The 20,619-nt window shown below is 47.2% G+C and overlaps 1 protein-coding gene across 1 annotated transcript in view; it reads right to left on the bottom strand.

The window, feature by feature from the left end:
• LOC126534311 (protein-cysteine N-palmitoyltransferase Rasp-like) overlaps positions 1-20,619 on the bottom strand; it is a 30,722-nt gene continuing 10,103 nt past the window's right edge. Inside the window, exons 6-12 of the mRNA XM_050181593.2 lie at positions 20,256-20,489; positions 18,324-18,439; positions 15,141-15,347; positions 8,862-8,897; positions 4,926-5,127; positions 3,587-3,731; positions 1-194 (exon numbers count right to left, since the gene is read on the bottom strand). Of these exons, the coding sequence (XP_050037550.2) occupies positions 76-194; positions 3,587-3,731; positions 4,926-5,127; positions 8,862-8,897; positions 15,141-15,347; positions 18,324-18,439; positions 20,256-20,489 (1,059 nt within the window). The 3' untranslated portion in view covers positions 1-75. The remainder of the gene's footprint in view (positions 195-3,586; positions 3,732-4,925; positions 5,128-8,861; positions 8,898-15,140; positions 15,348-18,323; positions 18,440-20,255; positions 20,490-20,619) is intronic.

The following is a 20,619-nucleotide window of genomic DNA, read 5'->3' as shown; positions in this document are numbered from 1 at the left end:
TAGAATAAACAATAATTTATAAGAAACGATTGATGCATTTTGAGACCATTCCCCAATTTGTTGCGGTACAGTAGCTCATGATGAAGCTTGTTTCTGTTTGGCAGTGGCCGATGCTTCCCACTCGGCCACATCCAGGGCAACATTGCAGGCGCTGTAGAGGGTAACCAATATGGGCACCATGGGGAAAGGAAAACCTGGAAGTGTACGTGAAACAACAACGTTAGAACAATGGCTGTATGTATGACTTTAAGTGGCTAGAAACATGCGAAAAAGGGACTAAAGCTTTGCGCTGAGAGAGAAATGAGAAACGAATAGGGACAAGGGGGCAAGAGTACTAATAAAATAAAAATAAAAAAAAAGTTTCCGGTTGGTTATCCTACACTGGGGAAAGGAAAAAAAAGAAAAGAAAGATGGGAGAAGGAGAAGAGGAAGTAAGGACACAGTGAACTCGTGCACCCGTGTGGACGGCGTCACGCAGGCCCGTTGCCCTTGAGAACCTCAAATGTACCTTCAGTGCCTGGCGCGCCGATGGAGCGATGGAGACAATGTTCGAGTAGCGCTTTCGTAGACTGCGGCCGTTCGTCCAGTCGTCGAACTAGATCGGAGAGTAGGTGTTCTTGTGGCTCAAATCGAGGACAGTGGCACAAAAAATGTTCGATGTTCTTTCAGTTCATTTAATTTCATTCTCTTAAATCAAGATCCCGTAGTAACGCTATTACCCAAAAGTTTCCCTAAGTTTACATAAGGTTCCCCCATAAGTTTACACAAGTTTCTCTTCTTGACAGCGCTGTAGGTCATTACATTTGGTGGGTTATAAGGCGTCGTGAAGGCAACTTCCTACCACAGCCGACACGGAAGGGACGACGACTTACGTCAGTGAAGTCCAGGTGTAGGTAGGAGTGGCAATAAAAAGGTCAATTTCTATAGCCTGGTGCGCCATACATTCGGGGTACATCACTTTGCTAATGAATGTGTGCGTTCCAGGTGGCGAAGCTTCCTTGCAGCGTCTGTTCTGCAGACCGAAATGGACTCATGTGGTCTCCTTGATGTGTCGCTCGAGCATCCTTGTGTGTTAAATTAGTTCCACTAATCCCAAGTTGCAAATAAACTTTGGGGCCCTTTCGTTTCATACGGTAGGGAAGTTTGGCGATATTGTACATCAGCTGTCCGTAAATCCGCGTTCCCGGGAGGATGGACTGCATAGACCGCAAAGCCGGTTCTGAGTCGGAAACACGGCCCGTTTAGCGGCACTCTCTCTGTCGATCAATTGAAGTGCACTGCGAAGAGCTGTGAGTTCTGCAGCCGTATACAATGTAACATGTCATGTCTTAAATGGAAGTGTTATTCTGTTTGTCGGGGTAACCACAGCGCCGTAAGATCCGGTAGGCGAAGTGAAGCCATTGCGTTTGGTTGCCGTAGTTCTCGTACAAGATGAGTAAACTAGTTGTTTTAGTGCAGACGATGGTAGGTCAGACTTGTATGAAGACTTGCAGATGTGAAGTGCACTTCAAGAGCGCTCAAGCACCTTGAAGGAACGAACGACAAGCTATAATGTGCACGGGCAGCTGCACTTAACGATATGTCGGGCATTTGTACGGTGAGACTGGCGATGTTGTATGCAGAAGCCTGGGGCCAAGTGCGTGACGTGTTCACTCATTGTCGCAGCGGCATTGTGCAAAGGGATTGTGTAGTCTACACTCTATAGTAGTAGTAGTTTTATGCGTTGACGTGCTGCGCGGGATCAGAAGGCGTATCTTAAGAGGTTGGGCTTGGATACGCTGAATTGTATGCAAGTTATAGTTCTGCAGGTGTTCGAAATGGCAGCTAGGCTGTACCAAACGGATTCAACAGACAATGTACCGTACAGCTGTAACATAGTGTATGAACACCCTCCAGGTGTTTTCACCTAAGAACACAAAGAAATGATAAATACCAGCCAGCCAAGTCTTCACGTAGTTTAGCTGATGAGTTCGAGACAGACTCTTGAGAGTACGAACTCCCCATAACCTGAGAATTCTGCTGGACGCGATTACTTGTTCGTTGGTTGATATCTCGTATGCAGACATTGGCCTTCGGTTGAATGCCACCATATGCATGTTTCGCATGACATCAGTAGTCCTTGCTTAAGAAGTTAGCATGATGCCAAAGTGGATGCCTACTGAAGTTGAGCGCGAAGCTGAGGTTGTGCAACATTCGGAGTCCAGTAACAGACGTCCGCGGCGTAGCTAGATAGTCGAATGGAGCTTGGTAGGTTGTCGACGAGTCCGATGAGGGCTAGACTGAAAAGCGATGGGCTCAGTACTCTGTCCTGATGGACTCCGTGGATATCTAATACTGGGTGTCGGGCCATCCTCGGCAAACACGGGGAATGATCCCACCTGTAAGTAGCTACAAATCAAGTTATATATGCTGTCACCAGGGCTTACTACTACTAACGCGTTAAGGATGACTTTTTTGGTGACAGTAGCGTAAGCTCCGTTAATGTTAAGAAACAAGGCCGCTCAGAATTGCTTACTGGCCTTCTGGTGCTGGACGTAAATCATCAAGCTGACAGTGTTGCATATGGATTACTGTCCGCGCATGAATTGAGTCATTGCGTCTGAATAGACTCCGATAGGCTCTAGGTACTATTCAAACACGTTAAAACCAATATTTCTATTACTTTTTCCACAGAACTAGCAAGCGCAATCGTATGGTATGACGCAATGTTCAAAGGCGTCTTGTCAGCATTTAGAAGCAGAACCAGGTGCCTTGAGCTCTACTCCTAGGCAACCATGCCTTTTGGCCAGAAGTCCTTGTACAGTAGAATAACTTTGAGAGCTCGTTGAAGAGCCCGGTGAGTAAGGGGATGACGTCCTGGTGCCGAGGAACGCCGGCATAAAGAAAGTGCAGCTTCTATTTCGTCCTTAAAAATGACTGTCCATGCTGGGATCAAGTGAGAACGCTAAGTGGTTGGGCGTCGTCGTTCCCTAGGAACTTACTTCGCCGGCAATCCTCCTATAGAAGAAATCTGCGACGTTGATCTCTCTAGATTGAGGAGCGAGGGAATTCGTTACGTACAGGTGTCGTATCGAGACCACGAACAGTCCGATATACAAGAGACAAAGGCTTTCGGGGATCCTATGATTCGCTGAAAGACACCCATCTATGTGAAACTAGTTTATACATATGACGCGATATTTGCTTTTGCGTGCCTCTGGCCAATCGTGATTGGACTAGGTGCCACTATAATTTCGTCCCGCACAGTAAGTTCGCCCAATTCAGCACGCTGTGGGGCCTGCTTAATTGGCTGATCCGTAGGGCTAAATGACTCGAACCAACAGTCACGCTACGAAACACAATGCAGTAGAGGACTGTGGAGTATTTTAGAGCACGTGCCGTTCCATAACGCCTGCCTAAACCGAACGAGCGTATTTCACGTTGCGCGCCCGTCGGAATGCAGCCGCTGCAGCGGGCAATCGAACCGGTGACCTCATGCTCAGCAGGAGAAAGCCCATAGCCACTTCATGTTCCACCGCTGGTGGGATGGTGAGAGCGATGCGCCGCAGGGGAGGTGAGACCACTAATGACTTTGCGACAGGCTTACCGGTTAGGATCCTTCTGCAAATGACGAGGCATACGTCCAGTTCTGCCAAGTGGAAGAGGCAGGCGCACATGGTGAGCAGGAAGTGCGGAGATCCCAGCAAGGCCTTGGCCACTCGCATTCGCTCAGGTGACGCCAGGTAGCGGACCTGAGAGAGAGAGCAGTAAACGCTTTGAAGTGTAGAAGATCGTTCGTGCTACATTTGAGCGAGAAATGTTTGTTCTGGCCACGCTGTATCCCCTTTATTTCGAACGAAGACTACTCGTTTCTTTCTGAATGAGAAGTCTGATAGCTGCCGAACAAACGCCGCCGAAATCGGAGATGAGCGTGCCCAGTATGAGCAAGTGCAACTGTGAGGTGCCAAGGCAGGAAGCTGGACAAATTGGTTTGAATGTTCTAGTATACCTAAGAGCGCTGAACACACGAAGACTGGACGGGCGCCCGGCTCCTCATCTTGAAGACGTCTTGCGGTATTTTAGCCTTGTGAGTACGTTGTAATAGTGAGGTGCTCGCCGACAGGGAATACAGTCGAAGCTGCTGAAGTAATATTTGTGGGCGAAACATTAATAACTCCGTACACCGTGTATCGACATTAGAAAAAGGTGTTTTGTATGACCCATGGTGCATGTGCGCAGGTCGACTTGATATTGAGTGAAATAAAAATACTAAATTTCGTTAGAAAATCTTTTTTTACCTGATTACGGTTTCCTGCAATTGAGTCATTTATGCTTCCTTTGTATGTTTCTTAGGGGGCGATCAGGTCTCGGTTAAGTGTTCGAGGCGCTTGAGTGAACTACATATAAATTATTCTTCAAACTGTGGGTATTGCTTTTTAGTGAACTGAAGCAGGGTGTGAGACTAGGCTAGTTGGTATTCCACGCTGAAGTGACTAGCGCAAGAATGGACACGGGACACTAAAAAGGCGACAAGGACGAGCGCAAACTTCCAGCTCGTGTTTGTTACAAACAGGTCTGCATATATACTCTCGCTCACTTGATCATACTCAATTGAAATCATTTGCAAATTGCAAATGATTATGATGAAGTGCGCGAGAGTATATATACATGCCGTTTTGTAATAAACACCAGTTGGAAGTTTGCGCTCGTCCTTGTCGCCTTTTTAGTGTCCCGTGTCCACTCTTGCGCTAGTCACTTCGGTTTTAGTGAACGTTTGCCGAAAGTTAAGCGGTTCGTCCGCATCGGTTTCGGCGTTCCTTCGGTGCGGCGCGAACGGTGCGCCACGCGGGAACACCAACGCTGCCATATCGACACGTTTCGACCTTTCAAGAAGCTCTACGACCGCTCGCGTTGCGTCATTGCAACGCCGCGTACGCGCGCAGTACCTCGAATTTCTTGACGGGCGTCCACTTCCTCGTCTCCATGGTGACGACTTCGAGGCCGATGCCGAGCGCGCTGAGCGCGCACCAGACGGCGTTGTCCGCGTACAGGTTGTGCCAGGTGCAGGTGAAGGTGAAGGCCACCGCCGTGCCCAGCAGCATCCGGAAGGCTGTGCGAGTGTCACCTAAGACGGGCTCGTAGATGTACCTGCGGGTGGTGCAGAGAGCAGCGAGATGCTAAGGAGCAGAATAGCTGACCAAACGACGCCTTGCCATTGCGGAGCCAAGCAAGATGATAAGCGGTCGACAACCTTCGCATTTGATTCCCTCACATCATTCAGGAATTTCATGTTTTCTTTATTCAGCAATGTCTACTGCTTATGATGCACAATTTGTTGTCGAGGCTTACTCTACGTTTATGATTTCTTTTTCTTTGAACATGCAAGCAGCCTGTGGAGCGTGTACAAATAAAGTTGCATGTTTGGCCCGAAAGGCGATGCATCGATACCAATAGCAAAGTACTGGACAACTACACGAGGTAAGCTTTGTATCTTGATCAGCCGTAGAAATTGCAGTATCCATTCGCTTGCCAAATAAATTAACAGACACGGTGTCGCACACTCGCACACAATGACAAAAATCAATCGATATCACTCGCGTATCGTTAGCAATCACTGTTACGATGCTGACGTGATGAAGAGCGCTGGCAGAGGGGAACATGCGCTTCGTGTTCCCTATTTCTTCACCACATCTCCGAACTACGGTTACGCTGCCAGCGACACCTGGCGCGCGGGAAGACAGTGCGCATGAATCCACTAGCCATCGCGGCTCGCCCTTAACATTTGAACGCACTGCTGATTGTCTTCAAGATGCGGCGCACGAATCGCGTGTGCACTCAGCCGCACGGGCAGCCATGCGCAGGCACGGACGGGCTAGGGCACGATAAAATCTTTAATACCAAACATCACGAAACGGACGTTCGTTTCGCCTTGTTTGACTTTCAAGATGTTAAACCATCAACTCGTCCAGCTGGCTGTATTGATCTAGACGAGGAGGTGCGCGCTCTCCTCCCTTGTCACGTGCTTGATCAATTTGCCACCAGCTTTGGGTACAGGGGAACACGGCTCGCATCAAGCAATGGTTTTTGCGAGCTCAGCCTCGCACGCTTTCCTCGCATCCGCAGCCCACAACGTGCGATGCGCTATACGGAACGGCATGGCGATGGTGAAAATTCTCCTGGAGTGCCCGTATAATTGTTATCGCAATAAAAATGTATATGCGTGAGCCAGCCGCTCGCTACAAATGCTTGCGTAACTCCTTTTTTTTTTTGCCACAATAACAATACTTTTGATGAGAAGCCCGCTTCAGTGGTTTGCTTTGTTTCAGGCGAAGTAATCTTGTGTAATGGAAACACTTGTGCGCCTCTCTACGCGAGATGGTTACCTTGGCTGCAGGAAGCCAAATACCACTTAAAGTAACAAACTAATAACGCCTATGCACTTTTTGATTGAAATGTGCCAGTTCAGTTCTGAAAATGACATGTACTTATGTGAACATTTCATGGACGCTAGAGTGAAGAAAGAAAAAACAAAGTGGAAATATATTTACAATGTACTCCACAGAGAAAGGACAAATACAGTGTATCCAACAGACTCAGTCTATTTTCGGGTGTGCAAGGTTTAGAAATGATTGTTTTTCGGATATCTTGGACAAATTGAGACAATGAGAGATCTCACGGCTGTATACCAGAAATACACCAGCGGCCGAGAAGATTGAGCGACGACGAAGTTGACAGCTTAACGTTTGCATCGAATGAATACCACTGTTGAAACAATGAAATAAAGCGGGGCTTAATACTACCGACTAGGAAAACGGGACCCACAGAAGACATCGGAAACCGTTGAACCAATGTCCAATGAGAAGATATTGCAGTTTGTTTCCGGTGCTTGCTGATCATCCTGGCGTAGCACATGGAATTACCCTTCAGAGCAAATGACGTTCTGCAGCCATGCAAAAAACGTCTCGTACGTCTCACTCTCTGCAGGAATGATATTTTCGATACCTCTTCTCTCACACATAAAGTATAAAAGGTCGAGATCATCGGATTAAGCCGTCCTACTGGCTCACCCACTTCAATTTCAAGCCTTCGGAGCTACTTCCACTATCGTTTTCAGAAGCGAGATAAGCTCCTAACCGAGCCTGTGAATGACTATTTAGCACTGCCAAGGACTGAAGCTGTAGCGACGCAGCAACATGACTTATAGGCCGTCAACCTCTGTTGAGTTGGCAGCATTCCAGCCAATCTCCGGTAGCACAACAATGCCTTATTGGGATTCGTCGGGTTTGCCAGTTTTAGACGCCGTACTCCTGGGGCCGGGGTTAAGCTCAACGTCACCACTCAGCATAAGACAACTAAGGTAACCAACGACATGAAAAAAATTTCGCATGAGTCTACTACGCAAATAACTGTGTGAAATGACTCACCAGTTTTAGGCATAATAAAAGATAAGAGTCTTTCACCGACCTCCGATTGCGCATACCAGAGGAAGATACTATTGTCTATTGCGCATGTCTTGAAATGATAGTATCAGAAATTTCGGTGAACCTCTGTACGCTCTATGCTACAGTTGCTATGCTATGAGCCACCACGTTGTGTACAAGCTTCTGCGTTGGTTAGGTCTCAGCGCTGGGATCAAACCAACGCAGGAGCTTGTACACAACGTGGTGGTTCACCCATAGCCAGCTGTGCCATACCTGAGCAGGATCTTTAACCTTTGTGCCAATTAGACTGTGATTAACAGACCCATGATCTAAGCACTGTACCAGGTAACCCGTTTGGTCGTGAACTGTAAGTGACAGATTGACTAAGACCGGCAAAGCCAGCAATATGATTTTGTTTCATACTGTGGAATACAAGGGGAATGTGTCGTACACCGGAAAAACGTTAGGGATTGCGAAAAGAGAGCTTCGATGAAATTCGCAGCTTCTAGTTCGTCTTGATCGGATACGGCTTATAGAATAAAGCCGAGCTGTAATGGTCACACTAGGCGTTACATGCAAAACAGTCTTCTAAATGCGAATATCTAATTAGTCAACGATAATGCTAATGAACCAAAGGTAAACTCAACAAAACATGCAATGCTGCCGGAGTGAATATACGGTGCCACAGAATTTGATCGTTTGTCGTGAAGCTTCTGGATTGTACTTTAACAACTCGAAAGAACAAGAGCAACATATCATGCAACTCAGCACAGCACACAATGTATTCTTTTTTATCCAAGTCAGCAGCCGAGGACATGTGAACAGACGTTTTCTAGGAACGCGGCAAGTCAATGCCGCCTGGCGAATCATGATGATACGACGATTACAAGAGTGTTGTTCGCTTACTATGGAAGATTAGCGCCTAGCTAATGTACGGATTCCTTTAGCACTATTCTCTGTCTTATCATACACCCCACATGGTCGGCGGATTCTGGTGATAATGCGGGCAGAGTAAGCGCGAAACGGAATAATATTGGAATGAAATTTTCACATTATTCCGGCCTAGTTTTCCGTTTGAAACTCAGGCATCAAGTGTCATTCTTGCTAATCTAAGTTCATTTACTCAGCTCTATTTTCCGCCAAGTAAGTAGGTCTCGAATTTCTCTCAGGATAATTACCTTCAGAAACTCAGAAGTGGCACTTTTCCTTGGTCTGTCCTCCCGACGCCCAATTTGAGGTCTGCTTTATTGATGACTGTCTTATGCGTCACCAAGACCTTAGCTTAAGCTTCAATCAGACGCTGAAACAGCGTATAGCGAAGACACAGAAGATTTATATATTTGGGTGGAGTGTTTAGTTCAGATGTCATAGGAATCCATAGGGACATATTTGTAATAGTGTTCGTGTGGCTATGGCAGGCCGTGCCCTTGAACGAAAATATCGGATGAAGAATGTCCATACCTTCGAATCCACAGGTGCATGCCACGGTCGAAGTACCTGAAAAGAGTAATGCGTGAAAATAAATGTGGCGGCCTTTTTGAAGTAACCGAACACATCAAACAGGCAAACGCGTCTTCGTGTCAATAACTTTCTGGCAGAAGGCCGTGCTGCGGGCTGTGGTGCTTCCGGATAGGTTACTCGCTCTATCCTTTGATTGCATGTTCCTAGAATAAACGCTATGGTTTGTCTGACCAATCCAGAAGCAATGAGTCTAGTCTCAGAGAGAAAAAGAGAGAAGAGAGAGAGGAGGACGAGGAAGGAAAGGCAGGGATGTCAACTAAACTTTTGTCCAGTTCCCTACCCTACATGACGGGAGGAGGATGCGGGAGTGAAAAAAAGAGTGAAGGAGAGAGAAGACTCGAGCCTTGACCACACTTTCACATGCACTAAGCCAGGTGTAGCGTATATGAATTCGGACACTGAAGTTTGCAACCTTCAGGTAATGTATAGAATCTCCAGTGGCTTTCTGAACTCCTTAGATGTGAGGCAAGGCTCCCAAAACTTTTGATTTTGTAAATGACCCATCTATTCAAGGCACATTGGCGAGTCTGGTGTTGTCTACGGAAGAGCGAACACTGACACAGGAGTTGAGCGATGGCCCCTTCACAACTGCACTTGGTGCACATAGGTGAGTCAGCTATTACAATGCGATAGCTCCAAGAGTTAGTGAAGGCTACTTATACCCACACACGACACAGCGGTTATTGTCACTCGTGAAGGGTTAGTTGGTTACTGCAATTTCAGTGATGGGTCGGGGCTTTGAAGTATTCCAGTGACTCAACGTGATGGTGCGCGAAATGGCAAAGCTCTCTTGATAAATGTATAAACTCTTAATAAATGTATAAGGCGTGTCGATGCTCCAGACTGGGCATGTCGGGAAGCGTCATCGTCGAGGTGGTTACCAACGATGGCACAATGTTCCAGCAGCCACTGATAGATTAAATCATATCCTTGTTCAGAAATGCAATGACAATTTTGGTTGATTAGGACACCAGTAGGACGTAATTTCCATGTTGTAAACTTGGCATGCTTTGGAAGGTTGCCTTAGAGTCATAAAATACTGTCCATTTGGAAGGCAGTTTTTTCTAATGTATTACACAACAGCGCGAAGAGCGGCGAGTTCGGAACACTTAGATATTGTGACGTGTGAAGTTTTAAATTTGATGAAGACCGATCGAGAAGGTATAACATCGAACCGAACCATTCGTGTAAACATGGATTCGGCTAGCGTACGAAGAACGTAAAAGCTCCAATGTGATCTGCATTAGAACCGCCGAGGACAGGTGAACCTTCTTTGCAATTCCTGGAACAGCAAGGTACACAGGAGGCTTCTTCGGACACTAGCGAGGAGATGTCGTTCTTGTTACGGGTGAATATCTCAATGACATAGAGCGCTGGTTAGCCGCAACTGATCTGGAAAACGCTGACTTGGGTCTCAGGTTGTACAGACAGCTCTTGCCTATGCCAAAACGCCCACCGATAGCAAATTTCTGTGAATCAGAGCTTCCAATTCACAGGCGCAGCTTGCACAGAGATGAAAACATCAAATACAACGTAATTGGCTCATAAGGAGTGGACTTAGCCTCCCCCCCCCCCCAAAAAAAAAAAAAAAAGATGCGTGTTCTAGCAAAGGTGGGAAACAACGGACGTGGTACAACATCGGTATTCTGTAGTGGAATATGCCCCCAACCCCCTCTTCACCACACTTTGTTGTGGTTGTGCAGCCTACGTCATAGAGCCAATACACAATTTTAACTACGCCCCTGCGTGGAGTTTGTGAATGTAAACATCTATACGTAACGTAACCTGTAACAAAACGTACCAATTTTAAGCTAACAGCTATATCTGGCTCTTTCAGGGTATTTCGCGGTCGTTCTTTCTAAAACAAAGTTTTCTTAGTGAAGTCTCCTAGAATTTGGTGACCGTTAGCTACGGCTCTCTTGCAAAATAATTACCCTAGTGATAAAAAAAAAGTTAGGTGTTAAAAAATGTTATCGCGATATTCGAGCATACCAGCGCGCTGCTCGAGCCACGAGGCGAAAACAGCAGTTTTAATGCGAAAGCATTAAATGCTCCATTTAGCGGAAATTTGTCGTAGTCGGCGTGACCGAAAGATGTTACCAAAAATGGCCGATGGCGCAAAGACTAAAATCACATGGAAGAATGCCCAGATTGACGTCAAATTTCACAGCGAGGTTCCCGTTAACAAAGTAAATTATCGGCATTGAAAAAAAAAGGGACGATTTCGGTCTGGGTGGGAGTCGAGCACGCTGCCCCGACGCCACGGCAGTACCGCTGTTCTGGCTGACTAAGTTATGCCTGGTGTGTGCGTCATTGCACACATCACGTCGCAGCTATGGGGCTCACTAAACGGGTGGCCTTGTGGGTGCGTCATTGCGCACTTGACGGCGCAGCCAATGGGGATGAGGTGGCGCCACGTCATGAGTGTACAAGGTTAGCACGTTCATAACGTTCAGAGGTCGAAAACGGTATAAAGCTTTTGCATTCCCACGCGTAAGTAGTCTTAAGTGTCTCTGCCCATTTTTTATTTAAATACAGGGAAGAATGCCGCATTACTTATAGTGCCGCAAAACAGAACTTAAGTTATCGCTCAGGCAAAATCCAACACAAATTAACGAACATAAAACAAGGAGAGGCCAGGCAGCCTGGGTGAACTGCCTCTATCCTGCTACCCCACAAAGGGAAAGGGGTTTAGGGGTGTAAGAGAGGCAGGACGTGGATAGGAAGCATGATTTTTTGGTGATGCTGACGATGACGAGAGCTGCACAGTATACTGTTTCTGGGCAAAGCGTATCACGCGCAATGCACAGCATATGGATCATCGCGGGTAGAGTAGCTGCAGTATAGCCAAGAGACTGACTGTAGCTTGTAGAATTTTCGCAGCTGTAGGGTGTCGATCATTCGCCGCAGCTTGGCCTTGATTAAAGAGCCCGATGAGAATGTCTCGGTGCACGGTCGTTGCTCGCGCTGACATTCCAAGCTCCACGTCTACTGCGGCACGCCTGGCCACGCATTCGCTTCCGCACTTGCACTGCTCGCCTGAAGCAATGATCGGAAAAGATAAATCGATGCGGATTCAGCCACTTCTTGCTGAACCGTCACAAGTGGAGTCGGGGAGCTCTCGTTTGAGCCTGCAGCTTGTCCACGTCGACGACTCGTTCACGTCCTTTGACGCTGCACTGACGCCGGTCTGTACAGACAGGCCATCATAAAACATTCAAGAGCAGCGTCTCTAGACAGCTCTTATATACCGCGGGTTTCAGTTGTTTCTTGCTTGGAGATGGGGCTTTTGGCTATTCGCAGTGGTTCAGTGTTGGTTGCGAATGATTTTCGCCTTCCAGACGCCATGTAACCCAACAAAGAAAATATGGTTGTACAGTAGAGTTTCTTTTTTTTTTGTTATATGGAGGTGTACTGGATTGCGAAGCAAATAATTTCGAAGCATCTTTCTTTCTTTAAAATATTCGTTGAAGAACATCCTTAAAGAACTGCATCCCGATAATCAATCAGACAATATTGAATAGTCTCTGGCATTTTGTTTAAGGTGCGAGTTCCGGCACAGATCTAAAGAATCCTTTAATCTTCTTGGTTTGTAGCGCAAAGTGATACACACACAGACTAGATGAAGACTGGAGGAGCGCTCGTCCTGTCTTCCTCTAGTCTGTGTGTATGCGTCATTTTCGCGCTACCAACCAAGAATATGTTACCGTACCAACTCGCTCAACTTTATATCGTTTTGCATTATAATCCTTTATTCTGTCGCACCTTGGTCATAGGAAGCGCTGAATTGCGAAGTTCGAAGAAAAATGTGCTTGTTCCCGGTGACATACGCATTTTCTTAACGCAATTAAAATTCATAACGCCAGGCGAATTGGCGATTTCCGAATGTGGCACAACATACTGGCATGGTGAAAACATGCGTGAACATCATTCCTGACCAATGCCTTGCGACGTAGGCTGAATAAACATAAGTTGAAAGCCTCGTCTGATGAAATAAAACGGCATTTGATATAGGAGCACGTCGTTCTTTGACAAAAGGTTATACAACAAAGAAAGGTAAATGAAGTGAAATGCAGGCGCTGGGACACGTGGCATACGGCTAAACGAGCCAAGTCGTAAACGTTTAAGAATGTGACGCTGAGAACATTATCAAGAAACGTACATGGCCAACATCGCCCATGCCAAGCGGGCGAAACAATTTGTCACGCACCATTAGGACCCACCCTGAACGTGAGACAATGAAGGCAAAGATCGTGTGGAAGTTTCGCACGGAAGATTGTGTGGCGTACAGTAAAGACCCTTCCGCAAACACGCCAGTTTTCATGCTTGAACACGTTGCTCGCTGCGGCTCCAGAAAAAACAAAACAAAAAAAAGGACAGTGTCCGGGTGGGAGAGTATGGTCCGTTTTTGTTAGGGCCACTGTATGCCAGTGCTGTATGCCGAAGTTTCGTGCTATAATCAGAAGAATGTGCACTACTATTGCAAATTGGTCAAACTTCTATCGCTTCAGCTATGCAAACACGTCATGCTTGCATCTGCTAGCACGCTTTCACATTGTCTAAGCTACGCAGATCGAGCGTCATGTTGGATGTGTTTGGGAAGCAATTCGAACGCTGCAGAGAGTCGTGTTGGCTCTTCAGAGCCGCATCCAGGTTCTTAGTGAGGCGATGATTGACGTGGCGGTTTTGAAAGACTCTGTTCCCGAAGTGTTCTTGTGCATGCCGGCTGGTCTTTCTCAATACACGATGTTTCTGGCGTCTCGACAGAGCTTTTTTCTCCAAATTGGTGAAGGAAATAGCAGCGGCGCCGGATGCACCCACAAACTCCGTGAGGTCTACAAGAAGCTCATGGGGCAGTTATTCCTTTCTTGCAGGGCGTATCTTACGGACACAGGTGGTGACACACACTTCACTGGCTTGACCTTACCTACCGCAGGGATAAAAACGCGGAGTTTTGCACTAGCCGCGCACATGTCTGACCCTGTTCCTTTGCAAACCGAGAGGTGCCCTGCCCTGTATAACAAGCTAGTGAGGAGGAGGAGAAGGAGTTCATTTGTTTTATCAAAACAAAAACGAGAAGTCGGTAAGAAGAGCTTCTCTAGCGTGCTACTCGTCATCAGAGATAGGCGAAATAGGATGGATAAGGAAAGGGAGACACGGTTACCTTAAACAGAAACGGGGTGTGGGATTTCTTCTATAATTCTTCTTTCATCTAGCATGAGTGCCACGTGGCGGATTTCAGTGACCACGCGATCCATGTGACAGCATGGTCATTTCTATTTCGAAATTAACCGCACCGTTACAAATCACCCGAAAGCTTGAACTGTGCGACTGTTATCTACATGTTTCGAAAGCAAGAGTAGTTTCAGCTTAAGATCTCTTCATGTTGGATTCACGATGAGACATTTTGTCCTTTAGCACAGGTTTCACCACGCCTTAGCACCATTCTTTAGTAAATTCATCAGCGCATGTCACCATGCTACCTGACACTGTCCTAGCTGTCATCTCATGCTGCCCTAAACACAAGACGTCTTTTGTAATAGCCCTTGCTTTATAGCATCACGGAAACCAAGGGCCGAGTACGGAAGACCTCAGAGGTCGTTGTGAAGAAATGTGTTAAAAACAATGTTGTCTGTGTGCAGCCGCGGCAAAATTAGACGATAAATAATGTCCGCCGTGCATAGGCTTTTCCGACATTCAGCTGGACTCGTTTTTATTTACTTTGTGGCATTCCTCTACTCATGTTAACTGCAATAAATAGTTTCATCCTGTCTGTTGGCTTACGAGTATTACAGTTTAGGGAACGCCACGACAACTAAGACCCAAACATGCACAGCCCTGATGGCAATGCCATTTCTCAAAAATGACAGTACCAGAGCACACGGAAATAGTGTCGCAACGACCAAGTTATTCTTGTCGTGTAAAGGCGTCGAGCATAACAATCCTTAGTGAATACTAAATTTATCAAATTTTTCCTTTCGGTCTACGAGAACGACGCAAACACAAAAATATTTCTTCGGCGTTGTAGTTAACTCTATCGAATCAAGATGGTGCTACCAGTGCTGCCGCTACCGCAGAGGTTTCCGACGTTCCTGGATTTCGTAGATGTATTATGTACAAGGACAAGCTAAGCCGCCCTTTTCTTACGTGAAAGTGTCGTACTGGAGAGGGTATTCAGTGCTCTTCGTTCGCTGGTCAACGTGCTCAGATTCCACTTACCTCCAGAATCGCGAGCACCGGTGCAATCTGGCTATGCACGGTGCGGTTTCCGGGACTTGGATGCCTTCTGCCTTGGCCAAGGCACCGGCAAAGCCGTAGGAAAACAGGTAGCACACGTAGTAGTGAAATTCTAGGGATAGGGCGTAGCCCGCCAGGCTGGAGAGGTCCAGTCTCTCACCCATCCAGGACCACCTAGACATGGCCGAACTGCGAGCCCAGAATATTGAAAAAAGAAACTGTAACTGATTGCGGTCATGATTACATTTCGCTTAGTTTTACACTGACGATTTTAAGGGAAAGACAGGACGTGGACGTACGTAGCACAGGACGTGGACGTACTTGCGCTACGTACGTCCAAGTCCTGTCCTTCACTTAATATCGTCAGTGTACCACTAAGCGCAATATAATCGTGAACGTTCACCAACTAGCCCCCTTCATTGTTTTACTAACTGATTGCATGTGACGTGCACATGTGTGTACTATATGTGCTGTCCAAATTCATGCTCCAGCAACAGCTCTCTGTGGGTCACCGACGATAATGCGACGGCCAAGTGCGCTTTTGCGGACTGCACGCGCCGGAAGCGATTCCGAAGCCCGAAACACGTCATGGACGCCTTGTTTTGAATCTATAAGTGGTGTCCAAAGCCACGTTACAGCGACTGCGTTCTCTGAGTAACACAAACTAATCTCGAAGGCTATGCTTTTACACATAGCTTTCGTTGGTCGGAATTTTAACCTGACAGTGTTAAGGGCCCCGTTTCGCAGAAACTCCGGTATCAGTGTCAGCGTCGGCGCCGGCGGAGTTGTCAGTTAGCGATAATTTCACTATATATTTAGGTTTATGTATACACCACGCCTTGCTAAATGACAGGTGGTGTATGCGGGTTATATTGCCACACCATTCCATCACTAAAGTTGTTTACACCTTGTCTTACATTTTTGACAATGCGGTTCCTCGGCATTTTGAGAAAATGACAGCCCACAAACAAATGTCATGAAACAAAACACCGACAGCGCATGCTTCTTATGCTAAATCTTCCCAGAGCTAAATGTCAAAAGTGCGAAATGATAACAGAAACCTGAAAATGATGTAATTTTCTATTTAGCCCGGCTCTGCACTACCTACTGGATCGGCCTACGCAAGAAGCCGCATTTATAGCAGAAAGCTCGACTTCGTGCATAGCGTTCGCCGCCAGCGTGTACCGTTAAACATTATGGCCGCACGAGCTGCTGTTGCCGGGAAGCGTGAAAAGCAATCAGGAATATTTGAGTGTTATCGCGTTCCAGTCTTAAAGGCGAAGCTTAAGCGTCCTTGAATTTCTTTTCCTGTCCATGTCCTTGGGTGGAAATGTAGGCCGATCTCGGAGGCTGTGCATTACCGGGCCGACCCACGGCGCAGCTGAAGCAGGCTTCAAGCACTCAGCAATGTGAAGGGAAAAAGACATACATTCTTTGAAATTACGTATGCGATATACAGAACAGCATTAATTTTAATAGAAAACGAGCATCCGCGCCATATAATTGATGATAAGGCGCTCCTGAAAAGAATGCGAAGCACTTAGCGCGTAGCGCTCCCCCGCATACGTTTCTCGGCAGAGGCTATTGTTGCGCAAGCTGGCGTGGCGACAGCAGCTTGCGACGGGGGGAGTGACGTCACTGGTCTTTCGTATATGAAAGAACCACCCTAGCAACTGATTTCACTGTTGCTGCAGCACCGCTATGGGTAGGATTACCGAGGAGGATTTTAGGATTACCGAGGAGCAGCGTGAATATGAGGAGCGGCAAAGGAAAAAAAGAAAAGGCAGTGCGACCAGCGGCAGCGTGCTGTCAAAATTACCATTACTTCAATTAGGACCATTGCTCTAATATAGCATTAATACCATTACACTAAAGCAATAGAGCATTGCCTACCCCTCTCAGCAGTTGTAGTGCTGGTCTTCAGCAGCTTCATATTGGTTTATTATTGTAGGAGAGTGAACTTGAAATTTTGCGTGGCCTTGTTACCAGGAGGCGAGTGTCTCTGCCAACGTAGACAACCTCCCTTTTGGCCTGTCCGTGAGTGACGCAGGGTCAATGTCACCTTTTAGTCACAGCTCCCCGACCGGCGCCTCCAGAGTCGGAACCCTGTCTACACACGCGTGGATGTATGCGGGCAACCTGCTCCATGCACCGCCTATAGCGGTAGCCGTGGCACACCCACAATGTGGTAAATCTAGACGTAGAAACTCGAAAAATCTGACTTTGGAATTCAGTATCGGTAGGGGCTGTCGCGTATGCCAAGCCCCACTACCAAAAATTACATGCCCCACCTATCCTGGTTTGGGATAGTGGCGTGCTTCAGCCAACCGCTGTGCAATGGTAGGCCTCGACACGGGACCCCGGGCTTAATGGTTAATGATTAAGCGCGGGACCCCGGGCTTAATTTTTACTTGCTGGAATAGCACCTTTTTGGAAAGGGGATGTCCATGCTACACCCATATTGACAGGGTGGTGTCTCTGTTATGCCCATATAGGAAGGGTGTCGTTTGTTTTACACCCTTGTATTAATGGGCGCTTTTTACTTAACACCCATAGGCAGGGTGTCGTCATTTTAACACCCTTTCCTTTTTGGGGTGTTACTTATCACTCTTTTGCTTGGGGTGTAGCAATACAACCAAAAAGGGTGTCACCCATGGGTCAAGTCATTTGCACCCCTAAGGGTGTTAAAAGTTTAGCGTTTAAGGCCTATTTCCCAAGAGTGAACGCGCAAATAGCTCCAGCAGATAAGGAAGAGTGGTATCTGAGGAGACAGGCTTGCTGAGGATAGCTTCACGTCATGGTTCCTCACGAGCCTTTTTTTTTTTGTCCACGCTTTGGGATAAGTGGAGGTCGCCACAGTCTAGTAGTGTTGCAGAAAAGCAAGCTTCGCTCCCGTGAGTGCCGTTTCATTGTAATTGGTAGAATGCCACGAAATTATGGAGCCCTCCGGAAGCGTGGTAAGTGAGAGGTACTGCAAAAGTGCGAGTCATAGTCAAAACAAATGCTTCGCGTTAAGATGAGAAGAAATATCACGAAATGTGACTCTAGAGAGCTTTTAGCGTCAAACACTGCGACCGAGTGGTCTCTTAGAAATCTAAAAAAAAAAACCACTGGGGTTTTTAGGATCTCCACAGGATGAAACCTTGGTTCAATCCGTACACGTACCTGTAGAAGAAGTGGCCCATGAGTTCCATGAGGAAGAAGTGGGCGCCGGAACGGAGCACCCCCGTGATTGCACTAGCGATTACTCGCGGTGTGCAGCTGGGTTTCGGCTTGTCCAACTGGGCAGAAGCGTGCGCATATTTCTTAAGAACAGCCTGAAAAAGTTTTTCCAGCAGTCTGCGCGCAAAATTGCGTTAAGGGTTGCTTTGAAGTATGCGCGCTTTGTGGGAGCCGTGCGAGGCTCAAGAAAAGAACATAAGCGTACTCGGCATGTGGGAGATCGGGAATAACTGACATCCAGGGCCGTACTTGCCTTTTTTCTTGGTGCTCAGAAGCAATGTTCGGAGATATTGAATTATCAGTGATTCCCTAATTTTATCGCTCTCACGTGTCCAACGACTCATCGCTTTTTTTTTCTGCGCATGCAGGAAGAAAAACAGCCGGTATACGCCTAGAATAAAAGAAAACGGAGTGCAATTGAAAACACATTTAGCGAAGCCTTAAGCGGGCTGGGCAGATGGAAAGGGTCGACTGCAACTTTTGAGCTCCTAGTCTGCTCGTTCCCTCAGCTCTCTATAGCTTCTCAAACCCAGTCCATCCTGCTCATTGCAAGGCAGGAAACCAGAAGTTCGTTCGACTAATCTCCTAGCAACATCTTGTCTATCTTCCCCCTACGCTTCCTTTTCTCACTCTCCCATTTTTCTTCTGCATCCAGCCCTCCGCCATCACAAATGCCTCTCGTGCAGCGGAATTTTGTGTTGTCGTTCGCAAGATTACCGCAAGTGCAGTGTCACCATTCGAGCTTCCACAAGCGAGGCATGTGCGAGATCGGTATGCATGCGCATTTTGATGGGGCATTATGTGTGTGTGTGGGGGGGAGGTTGAGGGGCAGGGATGTCCAGCAATTAGCATCGCGTACCTTTTCTTAATGTGATTTTAATGAACTTTTTCATGTGCATTTTGATGGGGAAGTGGGTTTGGGTGCCTGTGGGGGGGGGGGGGGGGAGGGCAGGGGTGCCCAGTAAGCTAGCATCGCCTGCTTTTTAATGCGATAGTGCTATAGGCGGTGCTCCTCCATTTAGTAGGTATCCGTTTGGCTGAAAATGTGAGCTGATCCCAAAGGCAGAGGAGTTTAAGACAGCGTCTAGGAGCGCTAGCTGTCAAGGCCGAATAAGGAGAAAAATTAGGAGGGCGCTTAAACTTCGCCGTTAAGAATGGAATGCGATAGCATCGAAAAAGTCCTGGCTGCTTCTCATGCCTCCCGGCAACTGCAGCTCATGTCACGGTAATGTTTACCGGCGAACACTGTCGACGAATGCTGTGCACGAAGGCGAGCTTTTTGGTTCTTTTCTTGATGGTCTTGCAAGAACCGAGCGGGCCGCACCGCTCTTACTAAGACAGACCTCAATCGGCAGCTGGAAAACGCTATTGTGTAAAGGGGTTTCTGTTCGCGTTTGCACATAACATAATTATGTTTTCTTGTATATTCAAATTACAGTTCGACGCCATCATGTCTCTAGGCTGTGTGTAAGTCGAACTTTACGATTTTTCTGCTGCATTTTACTTTGACAAATTGAATTAGTTCAGTAACGCCTCTGCGCCACGTGGAGGGCCTGCGTGTTTGAATCTGCGTGGTTCGGAAATATTTTCCGCTCACGATACAGTGCCGACAACGAGTTTTATTTTTTTTTTTTTGCGACACGGATCCTTAACGCTATTGCGTTAAAATAGGAGGCAAACGAATGCATGCCCACTCGTGCACGAACTAACACAGTCGCGATGGAGTCCGGTCATCTCCAAGAAGAGAACTGAAAGCATCAGTGGCGTTTGCATGCAATACTTTGTGGGTCACGGTCCGAGGATATTTTTTCCTTCCGGGAGCTATGTTTCCTCTAAGTGAGCCTGAAGTTCGAGTGATGTATAGCTTCGACATACCTGGGCTATGTATTCGTCGTATCTCTGCGGTGGCCCCAGGTAAACCATAGGCAGGTACATCAGGTAGCCCAGCGTCTTCCAGTATGGCGGTGATCTGCGCCGACCATCACCGGCATTCTTCTGGCGCTCGGCTCGAACGAACTCCACGCTGAAACTCAGACCGCGCAGGATATTCCAGTGGAAGATGACGAAGGCCGCCCTGTAGGGCATTAGGCCGTACCGAGGGTACATGTACTGGAGGTTAAAAAAAGAATAGACGTCTTTGGTTCTGTGGGCAGCGCACTTTTCCACAGCCGCCACGGCTGAGAGATAGAAAACAACGCAGGAAAAATCTCGTTTATCTTTGTGCTTTCTCAGTCCTCCA

This window comes from Dermacentor andersoni, chromosome 7 (assembly GCF_023375885.2).
Source record: "Dermacentor andersoni chromosome 7, qqDerAnde1_hic_scaffold, whole genome shotgun sequence".
NCBI lineage: Eukaryota > Metazoa > Arthropoda > Arachnida > Ixodida > Ixodidae > Dermacentor > Dermacentor andersoni.
This window is presented reverse-complemented; position numbering and strand designations above follow the sequence as displayed.